Raw genomic sequence first — 18543 nt, 5'->3', positions numbered from 1 at the left:
TTCGGTTGTGTTGTGTTGTGTTGTGTTCGGTTGTGTTGTGTTGTGTTCGGTTCTATTTGTATAGCCCCAAATCACAACAAGGTTGTCTCAAAGGGCTTTGCAGAGGCAATATGATACACAGTCAGAAACAACAAATAAGTAAACAAAGATGAATAAATAAAGTTCAAGTCCTGGGCACCCACCATCCTTGGACCCTCCATGTCGGTAAGGAAAAACTCCAAAAACTCCAAGCTCTTTGTGAGAAAATGAGAAACCTTGGGGAGTACCACAGTCAGGAGAGATCCACTCCCAGGATGGATAGACAGGATGCACCAGGACTGCTAATGGGAATTAGCAGACGGGGTTACAGTCTGTAAAGATGCAGTAGAGTAAATGAACAAGAAGAGGTCCATCTAGCCAGATGAGACGGGGGTGGCAACGAGGACGTCTATCCAGCCAGGGGTCCGGATAGTCAGGAGGCTGCAGCTGAAAAATAGCCCCTCCCCAGAAGGGAGGGGGGAAAGGGGACACCGGGTGACTAGTGATGAAGAGACTAGTTAACGAGATATTATAATTGGAAAATAGAAATAATGTAAGACAAGTGGTAAGTAGAGTGAGAAAAAGGAGATAGAACTCAGTGGCTGTACTTCCCCCAGCATGATAGCTTCTAGTGCAGCATAGACTGAACTGTGAGTCTAATCAGACTTCAACTAGCCTGACCATAAACTTTGTCGAATAGGAACGTTTTTAATCTAATCTTAAATTTGCAGACTGTCTCGGCTTCTTTAATATTAGCTGGAAGCTGATTCCATAAAACAGGGGCATGGTGGCTAAAGGCTCTAGCTCCGACAGTACTTTTAGAAACCCTGGGAACTACCAGTAGACCTGCATTCTGAGAGCTGAGTGTTCTGTTGGGGCGATATGGAACCAGAGCATCGGTGAGATAAGATGGCCCCAACCCATTAATGGTCTTAAATGTAAGAAGGAGGATTTTAAATTTAATTCTAAACGCAACTGAAAGCCAGTGAAGGGCCTGGAGCACAGGGGTGATGTGCTCTCTCCTATCAATTCCTGTTAAATGTCTTGCTGCTGCGTTTTGGACTAGCTGAAGACCTTTTAGAGAACTTTTAGAACAAGCTACAAGTAGGGAATTACAGTAATCCAATCTAGATCTAACGAACGCGTGAATTTTTCTGCATCGTTTTTAAATAAAATATTTCTAATTTTGGCTATGATACGCAGGTGTAAAAAGGCTGTTCTGCAGGTTTGTTTAATATGAGCTTTAAACGATAAGTCTGGGTCAAATAGAACTCCTAGGTTTTTAACTGTGGAGCTGGAGGCTACACTTACATTGTCCAGACTGACTATCTGGGCAGTTAAAGAGTCTCTAACACTTTTCGGGCCTATTATAAGGACTTCTGTCTTTTCAGGGTTAAGTAGAAGATCCTCTGCCTTACACAGTACAGTCGTCCTATCCCCTTTGCCCTTAAATCAGCCCCAAAGCATGAGTTTTCCGCCCCCATACTTCACAGTTGGGATGGTGTTCTTGGGATTGTACTCATCTTTATTTTTCCTCCACAAATGACGAGTAAAGTTTGCACCAAAGAGTTCTACTTTGGGCTCATCTAACCACATGAATTTCTCCCATGACCCCTCTGCATCATTCAGATGGGTCCCTGGCAGACTTCACATTTAATGGCTTCAACAGGGGAACCTTCTGAGCAATCCATGATTTTAAACTGTAGTGTTCTACTGACAGTAGACTTTGAAACTGCATCCAGATCTCTTCTGGTCATTGACCAGCTCTTGCCGTGTAATTCGAGGCTGAGCCCTCACTTTTCTCATCATGAGTGATGCGCTACGAGGAGAGATTTTACATGGGCTATTTTCATGGTGTCAAAGTGTCATTTTGTCAGTGTTGTCCCATGAAAAGATATACTTGAATATCTTGAATATTGATTATGATGATTAGCGCTGTTACTCCCTGTCAGGTGATTTTCACCAAAAGGTTTTTGAAATTGAAATATTCTTTTTTTATTTTTTTGTTCAGGCCGCATGCCCACGACTGTACTGGGAAAAGTTTACGCGCCCGACCCGGACGACTGGGACAACAAAACGTACGCTTTCGAGGGACATGTTCCAACGTAAGTCCTCATCAGATTTTAGAATGATGGTTTGTAAGTTTTTATTTTAATGTTTCAAGCCTAAATTGGGATTTCAAATATATATTTATCAAATATATACATGAAAAAGTTGTATTGATAGGAACATATGAAAAGTAGTGAATTTAATTGAAATATACAGACGGATATGAGAAAATCCTAAAGTAAAATAAGATATAAAATAATAAAAATGAAATGTAGATATAGGAAATTTATTTTAAAAATATATACATTTATTCAGAAAAAAAACTTTTTTTAATGTTAATATTTTCTTTTAAAATGCATATTTTAAAATTTGAATGACAATTTAATATTTGAATGAATGCTCATTCATTCGCTGCCAACCCTCCCACATGAAAAAGTAGTATTGATATTGAATTATGAAACATAGAAAATTGAAAAAGTCAGTTGAAAATGGAATAGTAAAGATGTCCAGTATATAAAAAATGTAAACATAGAAAATAATTTTTTTTAAAAATAAAAAAAATAACCTAACCTAACCAGAACCCTATATATATATATATATATATATATACACACACACACAGTTAAAACTTTAACATGAATATATATTTTTTTTATTTTTGTATTTTTTTCCATTTATTTTAGTTTATTTTTGTTTTTTTACAATTTACTTTTTCAATGTTTTTTTTTTTTTTTAGTTTTTCCAATTTTTATGTGTATTTTACAATTGAATTATATTATAGTGCAAGTACCAGTATACATATGAGGAAAAATACATAAGTACGTGAAAAAATAGTATCGATATTGAATGGTGAAATACAGAAAGTTAAACTGAAAAAAATGGGATAGTAAAATTGTATATTAAAAAATTTAAATAATTTGAAAAATATATATACATTTACATATACAGTTGAAACTATAAAATGCATATTTTTAATTATGTTCTAATATTTTCTTCCATTTATTTTAGTTTTTTTTTGTGAGTTTTTGTGTTTATTTTTTTAAATTATTTTTTCAAATATTTCTTTTTTTTTTTTTTTTTTTAATTAGACTTTTTCCAACATTTTCTTTCATTTATTTTAGTTTTTTTTTGTGGGTATTTTTTTTGTGTGTGTGGATTTTTTAAATTATTATTTCAAATGTTGTTCTTTTTTTTTTTTTTGTAATAGTTTTTCCGATTTTTATTTGTTTATATGTATTTTACAACTGAATTATATGTTATATGATATATTTATATTTATATATATATAATTATTATTATCATTATTATATACTTTATTTTATACGTCATTATAATTTATATATTTATTATTATTAATTCATTCATTTATTTATTCACTTATGTTGCCCTCTTTTATTGATTTACAGTAAGTGTTGTTAACAAGGAGTAAAAAAGTTTCAGCGCAGGAAATGAGGTTTCAAATTAGGCTCTCATGGTCAGTAAAAACCAATTAACTTCAGTCGAATGTTCAAAAATGGAAAATTAAAGTCAAATGCGACAGAAAGAAATCTTCCCACTTCCTGAGATTTCAACGCCGTGCCCTTGCTTGTAATTGTTTTCCATTTGGCTCCATCAAGGCTTCGAGTATCATCGGCGCTTGACATATTCCAAATGGGCTGAGCAGTCAAAGTCGCCGAATAGCCCAAAACTAATTAACAGACACATGCAACCAATTCATGACGCTCACGGAGTTCAAGTGCCAGATATGTCGTTAAAGTTGAAAAAAGTCCAGTGGATCTCTTGGGATGACTAGAATTTTTACTGTTAACTCACTGGCTGGCATTGACAGATATAAATGTCCAATCCATATTGACTGGGAGGGCTATCAGCGATCATTTCTTCATGCATCTCTGTCTCTCCACAGAACCCCCTGGGTACAAGGGCAGGAAAAAAAACTCATAGCTAATCTGTACCAACAGAATACTAAACTGTACCCACAGTTTAGTAATCGGTACCCACAGTTTACTATTCGGTAACCACGTAATACTAACTGTACCCACAATTTACTAATCTGTACCTACAGATTACTAAACTGTACCCACAATTTAATCATCTGTACACACATGTTGCTACTAATACTAATAATAATATTACAGTTTATTTAAATCTGTCCCCACAGACCGTACCCAGTTTAATAATCTGTCCGCACAGATTAGTAAACTGTGGTTACAGTTTAGCAATCTGTACCCACAGTTTATTAATCTGTTTACTAAAGTGTTCCCACATATTACGAAATGACACCTAAGCCTGTCGCAATATGCAATAATTCCATTTATCGCGCGATATATAAATTTGAAGGCGGTAACTTTTCCGCTGCGATTTATCGCCTCGCGTGCACGTGTGTGTGCGCGTGCGGCAGACGTGCTGTTAAAAGTTCGTTACCAACTGCGCAAAATGCATCTTCGTTCCAGGTCTGCCAAAAACTAGCGCCGGAGCCAATTGTTCCCATTATATCCTATTGTTCAACGTATACCGGCCGCGTCAGTGCTCCGGAGTGACTGTGGACCTTCTATGGCGCGCCGGTGTTGTTGACGTGTGGGTGCTCCCGTCAGGAGTGACATTTCACGCGGGGCGGCTATTTTTCGGCACAACGCTGGATATTTACAATTAAGTCCACCAAAACATTGTTACCGACTTGGCTGGTAGGAATAACCTCACTTTGACAACGAACTGCTGAATGAAATTACCGGTAAGAGCGCTGTGCTTCAAACTCGTCCTGTATATGAAAGCCCTCATATGCTGGTGTTGTGTAGTGATGAGCAGACGTGACTTCAGCGGCGCTTGCTAACTTTTAATGCGCGGTTGCGCGCACACACTAGATATCATGAAATGGCAAACTAGATGTGCTACTTCCCATGCCATTGGCTACGTGAGCCCAGAGTGATTATGGGACATGTAGTCCATATACTACATCGATGAATTCTAAACTGTCATTTGTCACATGAGGTTAAGAAGGCCAAATCAATCCATACCAGTGACTATAGATAATGTTGCAAATATTGTTAATTCAGTACGTGACACAAATGGATTTGGACCATAAATAGGATGTCTTGCTCATGTAGTAAACCTAGCTACTAAGAGAGCTGTAGCAATCAACGGTGTGCTATGACGGGAAAAGTTTTCATTTTTCTAAATGCTGAAGTTGTTAAGTGCAATTTTTTTTTTTTTTTTTTTTGAACACATTTTATTTATTCTGTGTTTCTGTGCGGTATCAATATTGTTGTTTTTTACTTAAGAGGTATGGTCTATTGTTTTTAGGTGTGATTTCTTAAAAAGTATATTTGAATTTAAGAGTAAATATCGCGTTTAAATGGGTGTACTTCATCTATTAATATATACTGTATTCGCACTGTGTTATTGTAAATCGGTTTAAAAAATTGGGGGGGGGGCGCAATAATATCGCATATCGCAATAATTTATGAGAATAATTATCGTACACTAAAATTTGTTATCGCGACAGGCCTAATGACACCCACAGTTTACTAATCTGGACCTACAGTTGAATAATCTGTACCCACAGATTAGTACCCACAGTGGGTACAAATTAGTAAACTGGAGGTCCAAATTACTAAAGTTTACCTACAATTTACTAATCTGTACCGACAGATTACTAAACTGTACCCACAATTCACTAATATGTATATACGGTTTACAAATCATTACCTACAGTTTAGTGCCCACAGACTGTATCCAGTTTAGTAATCTGTCCCCACACTTTACTAATGTGTACCCACAGATTACTAAACAGTGGGTACAATTTAGCAATCTGTACCTACAGTTTAGTAATCTGTTTACCAAAGTGTTCCCACATATTACTAAATGGTACTCACAGTTCTCTAATCTGTACCCACAGTTTACTAATCTGGACCTACAGTTTAGTAATCTGTACCCACAGACCGTATCCAGTTTAGTAATCTGTACCCACAGATTACTAAACCACGGGTACAGTTTAGCAATTTGTACCCACAGTTTAGTAATCTGTTTACTAAAGTGTTTAAGAAGGAAAGATTAAGAAACATGTACCCACAGATTACTAATCTGTACAGAATTACTAAAGTGTACCTACAATTTACTAATCTGTACCTACAGATTACTAAACTGTACCCACAGTTTACTCAACTGTTCCCATATATTACTAAATGGTGCCCACGGTTTACTAATCAGTATCCACATATTAATAAAATGTGGGTACAGATTACTAAACTGTACACACAGATTACAAAACTGAATCCACAGATTGCTTAAATTTACCCACAATTTACTAAACTGTTCCTACATATTACTAAATGGCACCCACAGTTTACTAATCAAACACCCACAGATTACGAAACTGTACCCACAGATTATTAAACTTTGGGTACTAATATGTACCCGCAGATTATTAAACTGTAACAAATTAGTACCCACGGTTTACTAATCTGTACCTACAGATACAGATTAGTAAACAGTGGGTACCCATTAGTAAAGTGTACCTACACTTTACTAATGGGTACCCACGGATTACTAAATGGTACTCACAGTTTACTAATCGGTACCCACATATTACTAAACTGTACCCACTGGTGCCCTGTAAGTACAGTTTAGTAAACTGTGGGTACCGATGACTAAACTTTGAGTATCGAATACAAAAATTGGACGTCAATGGCAGCCAATGAGTTAATTTTTGGGCTTTTCAGGTCATTTGTTGTTTATTTTTTGTGGGGTGCGGGGTCACTTTCTGTACATTTAAGGGCATTTCTGCTTCACTCATTTTACATTTTGGATCATTTTCTATTGATTTAAGGGCCTTAAAAGGTCACTTACTTTTCTTTTGTCACTTTTTGATGATTTTGGGTCCTTTTTCTGAATGGGGCCATTGAAAATGTATTGAGAACACTCGTTAGTTCGCCTCACCCAGTCTAAACGGATCGGTCGTCTAGCGCCGTCAATTGCACTGAAATTGACATCCAGTCTTCCTAGTTTCAATGAAATGGACGTCTATCGTTGTCAATGGCAGGCAATAACTTGAACAAACTAATTACCTGTACAAGGAGACAGAAAACATCACCCTGACTCGTTTGTCAGCCTCCCCGCCTTATCGCCTTACTACCTCCGTCTATCATTGTCCCGCAGGGACGTTGATTCACGGCAGGAAATGGAGTAAACACTAAAACGGGGCATAAAAGACGTCGTAAAAGCGCGATGGAGTGTTTTCATCCCTTTTCCTATTTGATCCGACTAAGGGAAGGTTGGAGTAGGAGGAGGTTGTACTTTAAAGCCTCGTTAACACCTCGTCAACGCCTCGCTCGCACGCTTTAGTTTGGCAGGGTGCTCCACTTTTATTTGACGTCGTTGCGGGAACGGAAAGTTGGTCGTGAGAAGCTGTTGTCAGGTGCAACGAGAAAAAACAGTAAACGAAGGTTACGGTGAAGTTAACACTAGGGGTGTGACAACATATCAAAAAGGTGATACATTGCGATAATTTGTAGGTGTCAGGTTACTGCCAAAATCTTTGTGAATCTTCGAACAGGTCGCTTGTGTTGTGTTGAGTTTTTGTGCAATTGAAATGAATGGGATCGTTCCAAGGCCATTTACTGTACATTTTGCATCACTTCCTCTTGATATCAGGTCACTTCTTGTCGATTTGGGGATATTTCAGGGGTCACTTCCTGTTTTTTATAAGGCCGTTTCCTGATGATATTTTCACGTAGATGGCCGTCAAAGTTATCGATTTACAGATGTGTCAATGTAGTCCAACTACATTAGCATCAATAAAATTGACGTACATGTCTGCTAATGGCATGGACATAAATTTACGTCAATGGCAAGGATGTACATGCCTGTCAATGGCATGGACACATATGGCCGTCAATGGCATGGACATACATTGGGGTCATTGGCATGGACGTACGTGGCTGTCAATGGCATGGACGTATAAGGCCGTCAAAGGCACACACGTTCATTGGTGTCAATGGCATGGACATACATGGCCGTCAAAAGCATAGACATATAAGGCCGTCAAGGGCATGGACACATATGGCCGTCAATGGCACGAACGTACGTGGCTGTCAATGGCACGAACGTATGTGGCTGTCAATGGCATGGACGTACGTGGCCGTCAAAAGCATGGACATTAGGGTGGTCCATAAAAACTCATTTTTTAATTTTTTTGCTCCCTGGGTGGATTCTGTTTCCATTTTGGAAAAAAATGTGTGCAAAATTAGAAGCTAATCAAATGATATTTAGAGGTGGCTCAACAGTCTACAAGTTTGAGATTTTCCCTCAGAGTTCATATTGCATCATCATTGCTTGGGCAAGCATCTAAGTGTTGTAGTTTAAGCCTAAACTATTGTTATGCTCATATTTTTCATCCTTTAAACTTTCGAGATGCCTAAAACACGCGGTTTTTACTTGCTAGAAGAAACATCTAATACAATTCTGGGTGCTAAACTCCCTAGTAAAGAACAAGTGTTAAGTGTATTCTTGCATCATCACATAACAAAAAAACAAAAGTGTTAGTGAAAGTGCAGCTACAGTTACAAGTGAAATAGAAGGTTATTGGAAAAAAGCCAGGATTCCTGTTCAAAGAAAAGACAAAATTATAGAAAAAATAAAGAAATTATTCAATCAGTGGAAACTTTTGAAGAAAAACAAAGGGAGAGGAGGAAAAGAGGCAAATGAGAAAGAATTCAAAATTGGAATGAAGGACCTATTTGATGTGGCGCCTGCTAATGCAATGTCATTAATTAGCATTCAAGAAGACAAAGACTTCTTAATTGCACAACGAGAACCTGGCAGCCGCGGCTCAATGGGTGCATTGGACACCAAACTTGCTGCAACTGAAGCAAGGTCACAACAGCGAGAAAATGAGCTGAAGAGGCGCAGACAAAAACACATTGATGAAACTAAGGCGTCTACAAGTCAAGTTGTATTGGAAGAATCCTCATCAGCACATACAACTGATCTAGATGAAGAGGACTCTTCATCAACTTTGGATTTAGATATAGAACAAAGACAGAAGAAAGAAGCTCCGCAGACGAAGCAGTGTCGACCAAAGAATGTTTGGACCCCAGAGCTCACAGCAGCTCTGGATAGGACAGGTATGACAGATAGGAATGCTCTGTTTGTAGTGGCTGAAACTGCCAAAAGTTTGGGACATGCTCTCAGTGAGATTAATATCAGCCGTTCGAGTGCTAAACGATACAGAGAAAAACACCGTCGCCAACAATGGATGGATCTACACAATGCATTCAAAGCTGAAGGGAAAACTTGCATTGTGCATTGGGATGGCAAATTATAGCCATCTCTCCTTTGTTCAACGAAGCTCATTGACCGTCTTCCAGTTTTGATTACAGATATCTCTACTGGAGAAACTCAGCTTTTTGGTGTTCCAAAATTGACTTCAGGAACTGGCGAGAACCAAGCTACAGCAGTTTATGAACTGTTACAGGAATGGTCTTTGGAAGAAAAAGTTGGCTTTTGCTTTGATACAGTGCCTTGCAAAAGTATTCGGCCCCCTTGAATCTTGCAACCTTTCGCCACATTTCAGGCTTCAAACATAAAGATATGAAATGTAATTTCTTTGTCAAGAATCAACAACAAGTGGGACACAATCGTGAAGTGGAACAACATTTATTGGATAATTTAAACTTTTTTAACAAATAAAAAACTGAAAAGTGGGGCGTGCAATATTATTCGGCCTCTTTACTTTCAGTGCAGCAAACTCACTCCAGAAGTTCAGTGAGGATCTCTGAATGATCCAGTGTTGTCCTAAATGACCGATGATGATAAATAGAATCCAAATGTGTGTAATCAAGTCTCCGTATAAATGCACCTGCTCTGTGATAGTCTCAGGGTTCTGTTTAAAGTGCAGAGAGCATTATGAAAACCAAGGAACACACCAGGCAGGTCCGAGATACTGTTGTGAAGAAATTTAAAGCTGGATTTGGATACAAAAAGATTTCCCAAGCTTTAAACATCTCAAGGAGCACTGTGCAAGCCATCATATTGAAATGGAAGGAGCATCAGACCACTGCAAATCTACCAAGACCCGGCCGTCCTTCCAAACTTTCTTCTCAAACAAGGAGAAAACTGATCAGAGATGCAGCCAAGAGGCCCATGAGCACTCTGGATGAACTGCAGAGATCTACAGCTGAGGTGGGAGAGTCTGTCCATAGGACAACAATCAGTCGTACACTGCACAAATCTGGGCTTTATGGAAGAGTGGCAAGAAGAAAGCCATTCCTCAAAGATATCCATAAAAAGTCTCGTTTAAAGTTTGCCACAAGCCACCTGGGAGACACACCAAACATGTGGAAGAAGGTGCTCTGGTCAGATGAAACCAAAATGGAACTTTTTGGCCACAATGCAAAACGATATGTTTGGCGTAAAAGCAACACAGCTCATCACCCTGAACACACCATCCCCACTGTCAAATATGGTGGTGGCAGGATCATGGTTTGGGCCTGCTTTTCTTCAGCAGGGACAGGGAAGATGGTTAAAATTGACGGGAAGATGGATGCAGCCAAATACAGGAACATTCTGGAAGAAAACCTGTTGGTATCTGCACAAGACCTGAGACTGGGATGGAGACTTATCTTCCAACAGGACAATGATCCAAAACATGAAGCCAAATCTACAATGGAATGGTTCAAAAATAAACGTATCCAGGTGTTAGAATGGCCAAGTCAAAGTCCAGACCTGAATCCAATCGAGAATCTGTGGAAAGAGTTGAAGACTGCTGTTCACAAACACTCTCCATCCAACCTCACTGCGCTCGAGCTGTTTTGCAAGGAAGAATGGGCAAGAATGTCAGTCTCTCGATGTGCAAAACTGATAGAAACATACTCCAAGCGACTTGCAGCTGTAATTGGAGAAAAAGGTGGCGCTACAAAGTATTAACGCAAGGGAGCCGAATAATATTGCACGCCCCACTTTTCAGTTTTTTATTTGTTAAAAAAGTTGAAATTATCCAATAAATGTTGTTCCACTTCACGATTGTGTCCCACTTGTTGTTGATTCTTGACAAAAATTTTTAAATTTTATCTTTATGTTTGAAGCCTGAAATGTGGCGAAAGGTTGCAAGGTTCAAGGGGGCCGAATACTTTTGCAAGGCACTGTACAACTGCATCAAACACAGGACGTCGGGCTGGAGCGTGCATTCTTCTAGAACAGAAACTTGGACATGCAGTCCTTAATTTAGCATGCCGCCATCATATTTATGAAATAGTTCTTGGTGCAGTATTCTCTACATGCTCAGGAGCTTCCTCAGGTCCTGATGTCCAACTATTCCGTCGGTTCCAAAAGAACTGGGAATCCCTTGACAAGTCCAAGTATCAAACTGGGGAGGACTTGGAGGTGCTGCAACCTGACAGGGAACGTATCCTAGAGTTTGCAGAATCCAAGTTGGCACAGGGTAATCACAGAGATGATTACAAGGAATTCTTAGAGTTAGTGGTTGTTTGCCTTGGAGGAAACGTTCCTGATTTCGATTTCAAGAAACCTGGAGCTTTTCATCATGCCAGATGGATGGCAAAGGTGTTATATTGTCTCAAGATTTGGATGTTCCGTGGTCAAATTAGACATCTCACTAAGGCTGAAGAGTCATGTGTTTGTGATGTGAGTATTTTCTCCATCCTCATATATGTGGAAGCATGGTTTTCTGCCCCCAATGCAGCAGTTGCTCCTCGAACAGACTTGGAGACACTGAGGAAACTGCACTCTTATCATAATGACCGTGTTGGAAGAGCAGCCAGGGACAAATTGCAAAATCATCTGTGGTATGTATCAGAGGAATTTGTGGCATTGCCCTTGTTTGATGAAACTGTTTCAACACTGACAAAGCAGTGTATAGTGACAGCCATGATCCCTGAAGAATCAGATGAAAGCAATCAGTCTGCTGATGAGGATCCCCCAAAACGTGTCGAATTGAAAGGTGCCGTGATTCCACCACTTGAATCCTTTGCAACTCACAAGTCCATCCGGTTGCTGAAATACCTGGAAATCAACAGCGACTTCCTCAATGAAAACCCTGAAGACTGGAAACATAATGCTTCATTCAAGGCAGGTCTAACAAAAGTAAAAAATCTTCCAGTTATCAATGATGTGGCAGGTCAAACTCATTGAGGATTTTAATGCTCGACATACAACAAAGGAAGACCAACTACAGTTCCTTCTGGGTGTTGTATCACAACACCGTAAGATATTTCCCACATCTTCAAAGTCTCTTCTATCATCTGGACAACAATGAGTGCTTGGCCAGCATGATAACACGTCTACGAGCGGCTAATACCCAGTTGTCTGACGAACGCTGGGGGGGATCCAGGTACCTGCTAGATAGGGACCTTGAGCCACCCCTAAATATTAATTGATTGACTTCAAACTTTACACACATTGTTTTCTACCTAAATGGAAACAGAATCAACCCAGGGAGCAAAGAAATTCATACTTTTAATTTTCACCCTATGGTAGTGGACCCCCCTAATGAACATATAGGGCCGTCAATGTCATGGACGTATATAAAGGCACGTACAGTGCCTTGCAAAAGTATTCGGCCCCCTTGAATCTTGCAACCTTTCGCCACATTTCAGGCTTCAAACATAAAGATATGAAATGTAATTTATTTGTCAAGAATCAACAACAAGTTGGACACAATCGTGAAGTGGAACAACATTTATTGGATAATTTAAACTTTTTTAACAAATAAAAAACTGAAAAGTGGGGCGTGCAATATTATTCGGCCCCTTTACTTTCAGTGCAGCAAACTCACTCCAGAAGTTCAGTGAGGATCTCTGAATGATCCAATGTTGTCCTAAATGACCGATGATGATAAATAGAATCCGCCTGTGTGTAATCAAGTCTCCGTATAAATGCACCTGCTCTGTGATAGTCTCAGGGTTCTGTTTAAAGTGCAGAGAGCATTATGAAAACCAAGGAACACACCAGGCAGGTCCGAGATACTGTTGTGGAGAAGTTTAAAGCCGGATTTGGATACAAAAAGATTTCCCAAGCTTTAAACATCTCAAGGAGCACTGTGCAAGCCATCATATTGAAATGGAAGGAGCATCAGACCACTGCAAATCTACCAAGAACCGGCCGTCCTTCCAAACTTTCTTCTCAAACAAGGAGAAAACTGATCAGAGATGCAGCCAAGAGGCCCATGATCACTCTGGATGAACTGCAGAGATCTACAGCTGAGGTGGGAGAGTCTGTCCATAGGATAACAATCAGTCGTACACTGCACAAATCTGGCCTTTATGGAAGAGTGGCAAGAAGAAAGCCATTTCTCAAAGATATCCATAAAAAGTCTCGTTTAAAGTTTGCCACAAGCCACCTGGGAGACACACCAAACATGTGGAAGAAGGTGCTCTGGTCAGATGAAACCAAAATTGAACTTTTTGGCCACAATGCAAAACGATATGTTTGGCGTAAAAGCAACACAGCTCATCACCCTGAACACACCATCCCCACTGTCAAACATGGTGGTGGCAGCATCATGGTTTGGGCCTGCTTTTCTTCAGCAGGGACAGGGAAGATGGTTAAAATTGACGGGAAGATGGATGCAGCCAAATACAGGAACATTCTGGAAGAAAACCTGTTGGTATCTGCACAAGACCTGAGACTGGGATGGAGATTTATCTTTCAACAGGACAATGATCCAAAACATAAAGCCAAATCTACAATGGAATGGTTCAAAAATAAATGTATCCAGGTGTTAGAATGGCCAAGTCAAAGTCCAGACCTGAATCCAATCGAGAATCTGTGGAAAGAGCTGAAGACTGCTGTTCACAAACACTCTCCATCCAACCTCACTGAGCTCGAGCTGTTTTGCAAGGAAGAATGGGCAAGAATGTCAGTCTGTCGATGTGCAAAACTGATAGAAACATACCCCAAGCGGCTTGCAGCTGTAATTGGAGCAAAAGGTGGCGCTACAAAGTATTAACGCAAGGGGGCCGAATAATATTGCACGCCCCACTTTTCAGTTTTTTATTTGTTAAAAAAGTTTAAATTATCCAATGAATTTTGGTCCACTTCACGAGTGTGTCCCACTTGTTGTTGATTCTTGATAAAAATTAAAATTTTATATCTTTATGTTTGAAGCCTGAAATGTGGCGAAAGGTTGCAAGGTTCAAGGGGGCCGAATACTTTTGCAAGGCACTGTACGTTCATTGTTGTCAATGGCATGGACGTAGATGGCCGTCAAAAGCATGGACCTATATGGCCGTCAATGGCATTGACACGTATGGCAGTCAATGGCAAGGACGTACGTAACTGTCAATGGCATGGACGTATATGGCCGTCAAAGGCATGCACGTTCATTGGTGTCAATGGCATGGACGTACATGGCCGTCAAAAGCATGGACATATACGGCCGTCAAGGGCATGAACACGTATGGCCGTCAATGGCACGAACGTACGTGGCTGTCAATGGCATGGACGTACGTGGCTGTTAATGGCATGGATGTACGTGGCCGTCAAAAGCATGGACATATATGGCTGCCAATGTCATGGACGTATATGGCCGTCAAAGGCAGGCATGTTCATTGGTGTCAATGGCATGGACGTACATAGCCGTCAAAAGCATGGACATATATGGCCGTCAATGGCATGGACACGTATGTCCGTCAATGGCACGGAAGTACGTGGCTGTCAATGGCATGGACGTACGTGGCCGTCAAAAGGATGGACATATAGGGCCGTCAATGTCATGGACGTATATGGCCGTCAAAGGCACGCACATATATTGGTGTCAATGGCATGGATGTACATGGCTGTCAATGGAATTCAAGTACATGGACATCAATAGAATCGACATTTATGGCTGCTAATGGCATGGAAGTACATGGCCGTCAATGGCAAGGACATACAGTACATGGCGGTCAGTGGCATGGGCGTGTATGTCCGTCAATGGCATTAACATACAGTGGGGCAAATAAGTATTTAGTCAACCACTAATTGTGCAAGTTCTCCCACTTGAAAATATTAGTGAGGCCTGTAATTGTCAACGTGGGTAAACCTCAACCATAAAAGACAGAATGTGGAAAAAAAAAACCAGAAAATCACATTGTTTGATTTTTAAATAAAGTATTTGCAAATCATGGTGGAAAATAAGTATTTGGTCAATACCAAAAGTTCATCTCAATACTTTGTTATGTACCCTTTGTTGGCAATAACGGCCCAACTCCCTCCACAGATTTTCGATGGGGTTGAGATCTGGAGATTGGCTAGGCCACTACAGGACCTTGAAATGCTTCTCACGAAGCCGCTCCTTTGTTTCCCTGGCTGTGTGTTTGGGATCATTGTCATGCTGAAAGACTCAGCCACACCTCATCTTCAATGCCCTTGCTGATGTAAGGAGATTTTCCTCAAAATCTCTCAATACATGGCCTCATTCATTCCTTCCTTTACACAGATCAGTCGTCCTGATCCCTGTGCAGAAAAACAGCCCCAAAGCATGATGTTTCCACCCCCATGCTTCACAGTGGGTATGGTGTTCTTCGGAGAACCTGTGTTTCTACCGAAAAGTTCAATTTTGGTTTCATCTGACCATAACACATTCTCCCAGTCCTGTTCTGGATCATCCAAATGCTCTCTAGCAAACCATAGACGGGCCTGGACGTGTACTGGCTTCAGCAGGGGGACACGTCTGGCAGTGCAGGATTTGAGTCCCTGGCGGTGCATTGTGTTCCTGATAGTAACCTATTTTACTGTGGTCCCAGCTCTCTGTAGGTCATTCACTAGGTGCCCCCGTGTGGTTCTGGGATTTTTGCTCACCGTTCTTGTTATCATTTTGACGCCACTCAGTGAGATCTTGCATGGAGCCCCAGATTGAGGGAGATTATCAGTGGTCTTGTATGTCTTCCATTTTCTAATAATTGCTCCCACAGTTGATTTTTTTTACACCAAGCGTTTTTTACCTATTGGCAAATTCAGTCTTCCCAGCCTGGTCCAGGTCTACAATTTTGTCTCTGGTGTCCTTCGACAGCTCTTTGGTCTTAGCCATAGTGGAGTTTGGAGTGTGACTGACTGAGGTTGTGGACAGGTGTCTTTTAATCATAATAATATTTGACTTATTTTTATCTGATTGGTATTTGATTTTATCTGTGCTTCTGTCTGTTTTGCTTTTACTCTTTCATTCTTAGTCTTTTATTATTATTATTATTATTATCTTTTTTTTGGTGGCAATGTGCACTTTGAGATTTGTTTTTAACGAGTGGAGCCTCGTTAGACCTCGTTAGAAGAAGTTAGACCTCTTTGACAGCCAGAAATCTTGCTTGTTTGTTCGACAGCTCTTTGGTCTTGGCCATAGTGGAGGTTGGAGTGTGACTGACTGAGATTGTGGACAGGTGTCTTTTATACCGATAATGAGTTAAAACAGGTGCCATAAATACAGGTAACGAGAGGAGCCTCGTTAGACCTCGTTAGAAGAAGTTAGACCTCTTTGACAGCCAGAAATCTTGCTTGTTTGTTCGACAGCTCTTTGGTCTTGGCCATAGTGGAGGTTGGAGTGTGACTGACTGAGATTGTGGACAGGTGTCTTTTATACCGATAATGAGTTAAAACAGGTGCCATAAATACAGGTAACGAGTGGAGCCTCGTTAGACCTCGTTAGAAGAAGTTAGACCTCTTTGACAGCCAGAAATCTTGCTTGTTTGTAGGTGACCAAATACTTATTTTCCACTCAGATTTGGAAATAAATTCTTTAAAAATCAAGAAATTTGTTTTTTTTCCCCCGTATTATGTCTCTCATGGTTGACGTTTACCCATGTTGACAATTACAGGCCTCTCTAATCTTTTCAAGTAGGAGAACTTGCACAATTTGTGGTTGACTAAATACTTATTTGCCCCACTGTACATTGCTTTCATTGGAATCTAAGTATATTGGCATTCATTGAATTGACATACATGGCCGTCAATAGCATGGAATTACTTGTGTGCCAGTTGAATGCCAATGGGCTGTAATTGTAAGTTTGTTTTTTTGCCATTGAAAATTAATGGGAAATTTCGGCCATTAGAAATGAATGGGACGGCGTAAATGGCAATGGCATCCCATTAAAAACAATTGGGAAAGTTTTTGGCGAATTTTTGGGGAGTAGTAAGTTTTTTGGCAAAGTCTGTAAACAACATACAAATATGGTTGATGGATGGATTTATAATAATTTGAAAAAATGGATGGAAAATGAACATATGGGTTTGATTTTCTGGCCTTATGTGTTGCATATGGCGACTATTTGAATTCTCCATTAGACTGTATTTGTGTGTGTATATGCTCGACGGAGCACACATATCCCTGTAGACTTTGATTACAGTTGATGACTTTAATTAAGAGCGCCTATACACGAGTTAAAGGTGTGCTTTTAAAGATTAAACAGCGCCCTTAAAGAGACGCGCCACGCTCATCAGTTTCCCCGGGCCGACACGCCGGCAGCTCCGTCTTGACCTTGTCTCCGCATTTCCCATCACGCCCCGGTCGCCGCCTCTTTTAATTTATGAGCGGGAGCATCCGTCCCGTAATTGGACGAGTGGCGCTCTGACCCGCGGCGCCCCCTAGAGACGTTCCCGGGCGAGACGGAGCGAGACAATCCGGCCCTAATTGCTTCACGCTCGTTCCCCCAGAAGTGTCTCGAGGACTTTGGAGTTGTTTGGGGGAAGGAAGGTCACGCTTTGCCCAAACTGACACGTTCGCGCGCAATTTGTGCAACGCCGCTCAAAGGAAAATGCTCCTCCCCATAGGAACCAATGGAACGCTTACATTTATTAACCTTTTGCCCATGTGTTCTATCACTTTTTGCACTAACGTCTAATTACTTTCAATAACAACAAAAAAAAAAGACTCATTACTCATTAACTCACTGCCGTTAACAGTGTTATTAGACATTGAATCCGTATGTACTTGGATGGTTGGCATTGAGTGGTTATATTTTAGCGCCATTGACGTCGATAGACGTCCAAGTCAAATTCTATCGCCGTCAATATAAACCAATGAGTTAGGCAATACGGTATATTAGCATTGAAATTGCATGAGCAGTTAGCATTAGCAGTAGCATTCTAATTGTGTATTAATATATATAATCCATTTTAAAGTAAGGCAGTCACGATTCTTCGACACCTAATCGATAATCAAATGAATCTTTAATTATTTTGCTCTTCAATTAAATGAGATGTTGACTCATGATGTTGGTAGTTTTATTTATTAATTTATATATTTATTCACAATTATTAAGATTATTTTATCCATTTATTTTTGTCATTATTTAATATGATTAATTTAAATTTTAAATTAAAAGATTAGGGAATAAATATGTCTAAAAGATTCAAAGTACTTTTATGTATATATTAATATTTGATTTTTTTTTTTTTATTAAAAAAGGATTTAAAAAATCTAATATTTTATTCTTATTCATTATTTTCTATGACGTATATATATACAGTTTAAAAAAAAACAATTAATATATTTCA

General features: G+C 39.8%; 1 protein-coding gene across 1 annotated transcript in view; it reads left to right on the top strand.

The window, feature by feature from the left end:
• si:ch211-186j3.6 (neural-cadherin) overlaps nucleotides 1-18543 on the top strand; it is a 689510-nt gene that overhangs the window by 440025 nt on the left and 230942 nt on the right. The window contains exon 24 of the mRNA XM_057844439.1: nucleotides 2030-2123. Coding sequence (XP_057700422.1) covers nucleotides 2030-2123 — 94 coding nt within the window. The remainder of the gene's footprint in view (nucleotides 1-2029; nucleotides 2124-18543) is intronic.

Source organism: Corythoichthys intestinalis, chromosome 1 (genome assembly GCF_030265065.1).
Source record: "Corythoichthys intestinalis isolate RoL2023-P3 chromosome 1, ASM3026506v1, whole genome shotgun sequence".
In the NCBI taxonomy this organism is placed as follows: Eukaryota; Metazoa; Chordata; class Actinopteri; order Syngnathiformes; family Syngnathidae; genus Corythoichthys; species Corythoichthys intestinalis.
Note: the sequence above shows the minus strand (reverse complement) of the source record. Positions and strands in the feature narration are given on the sequence as shown.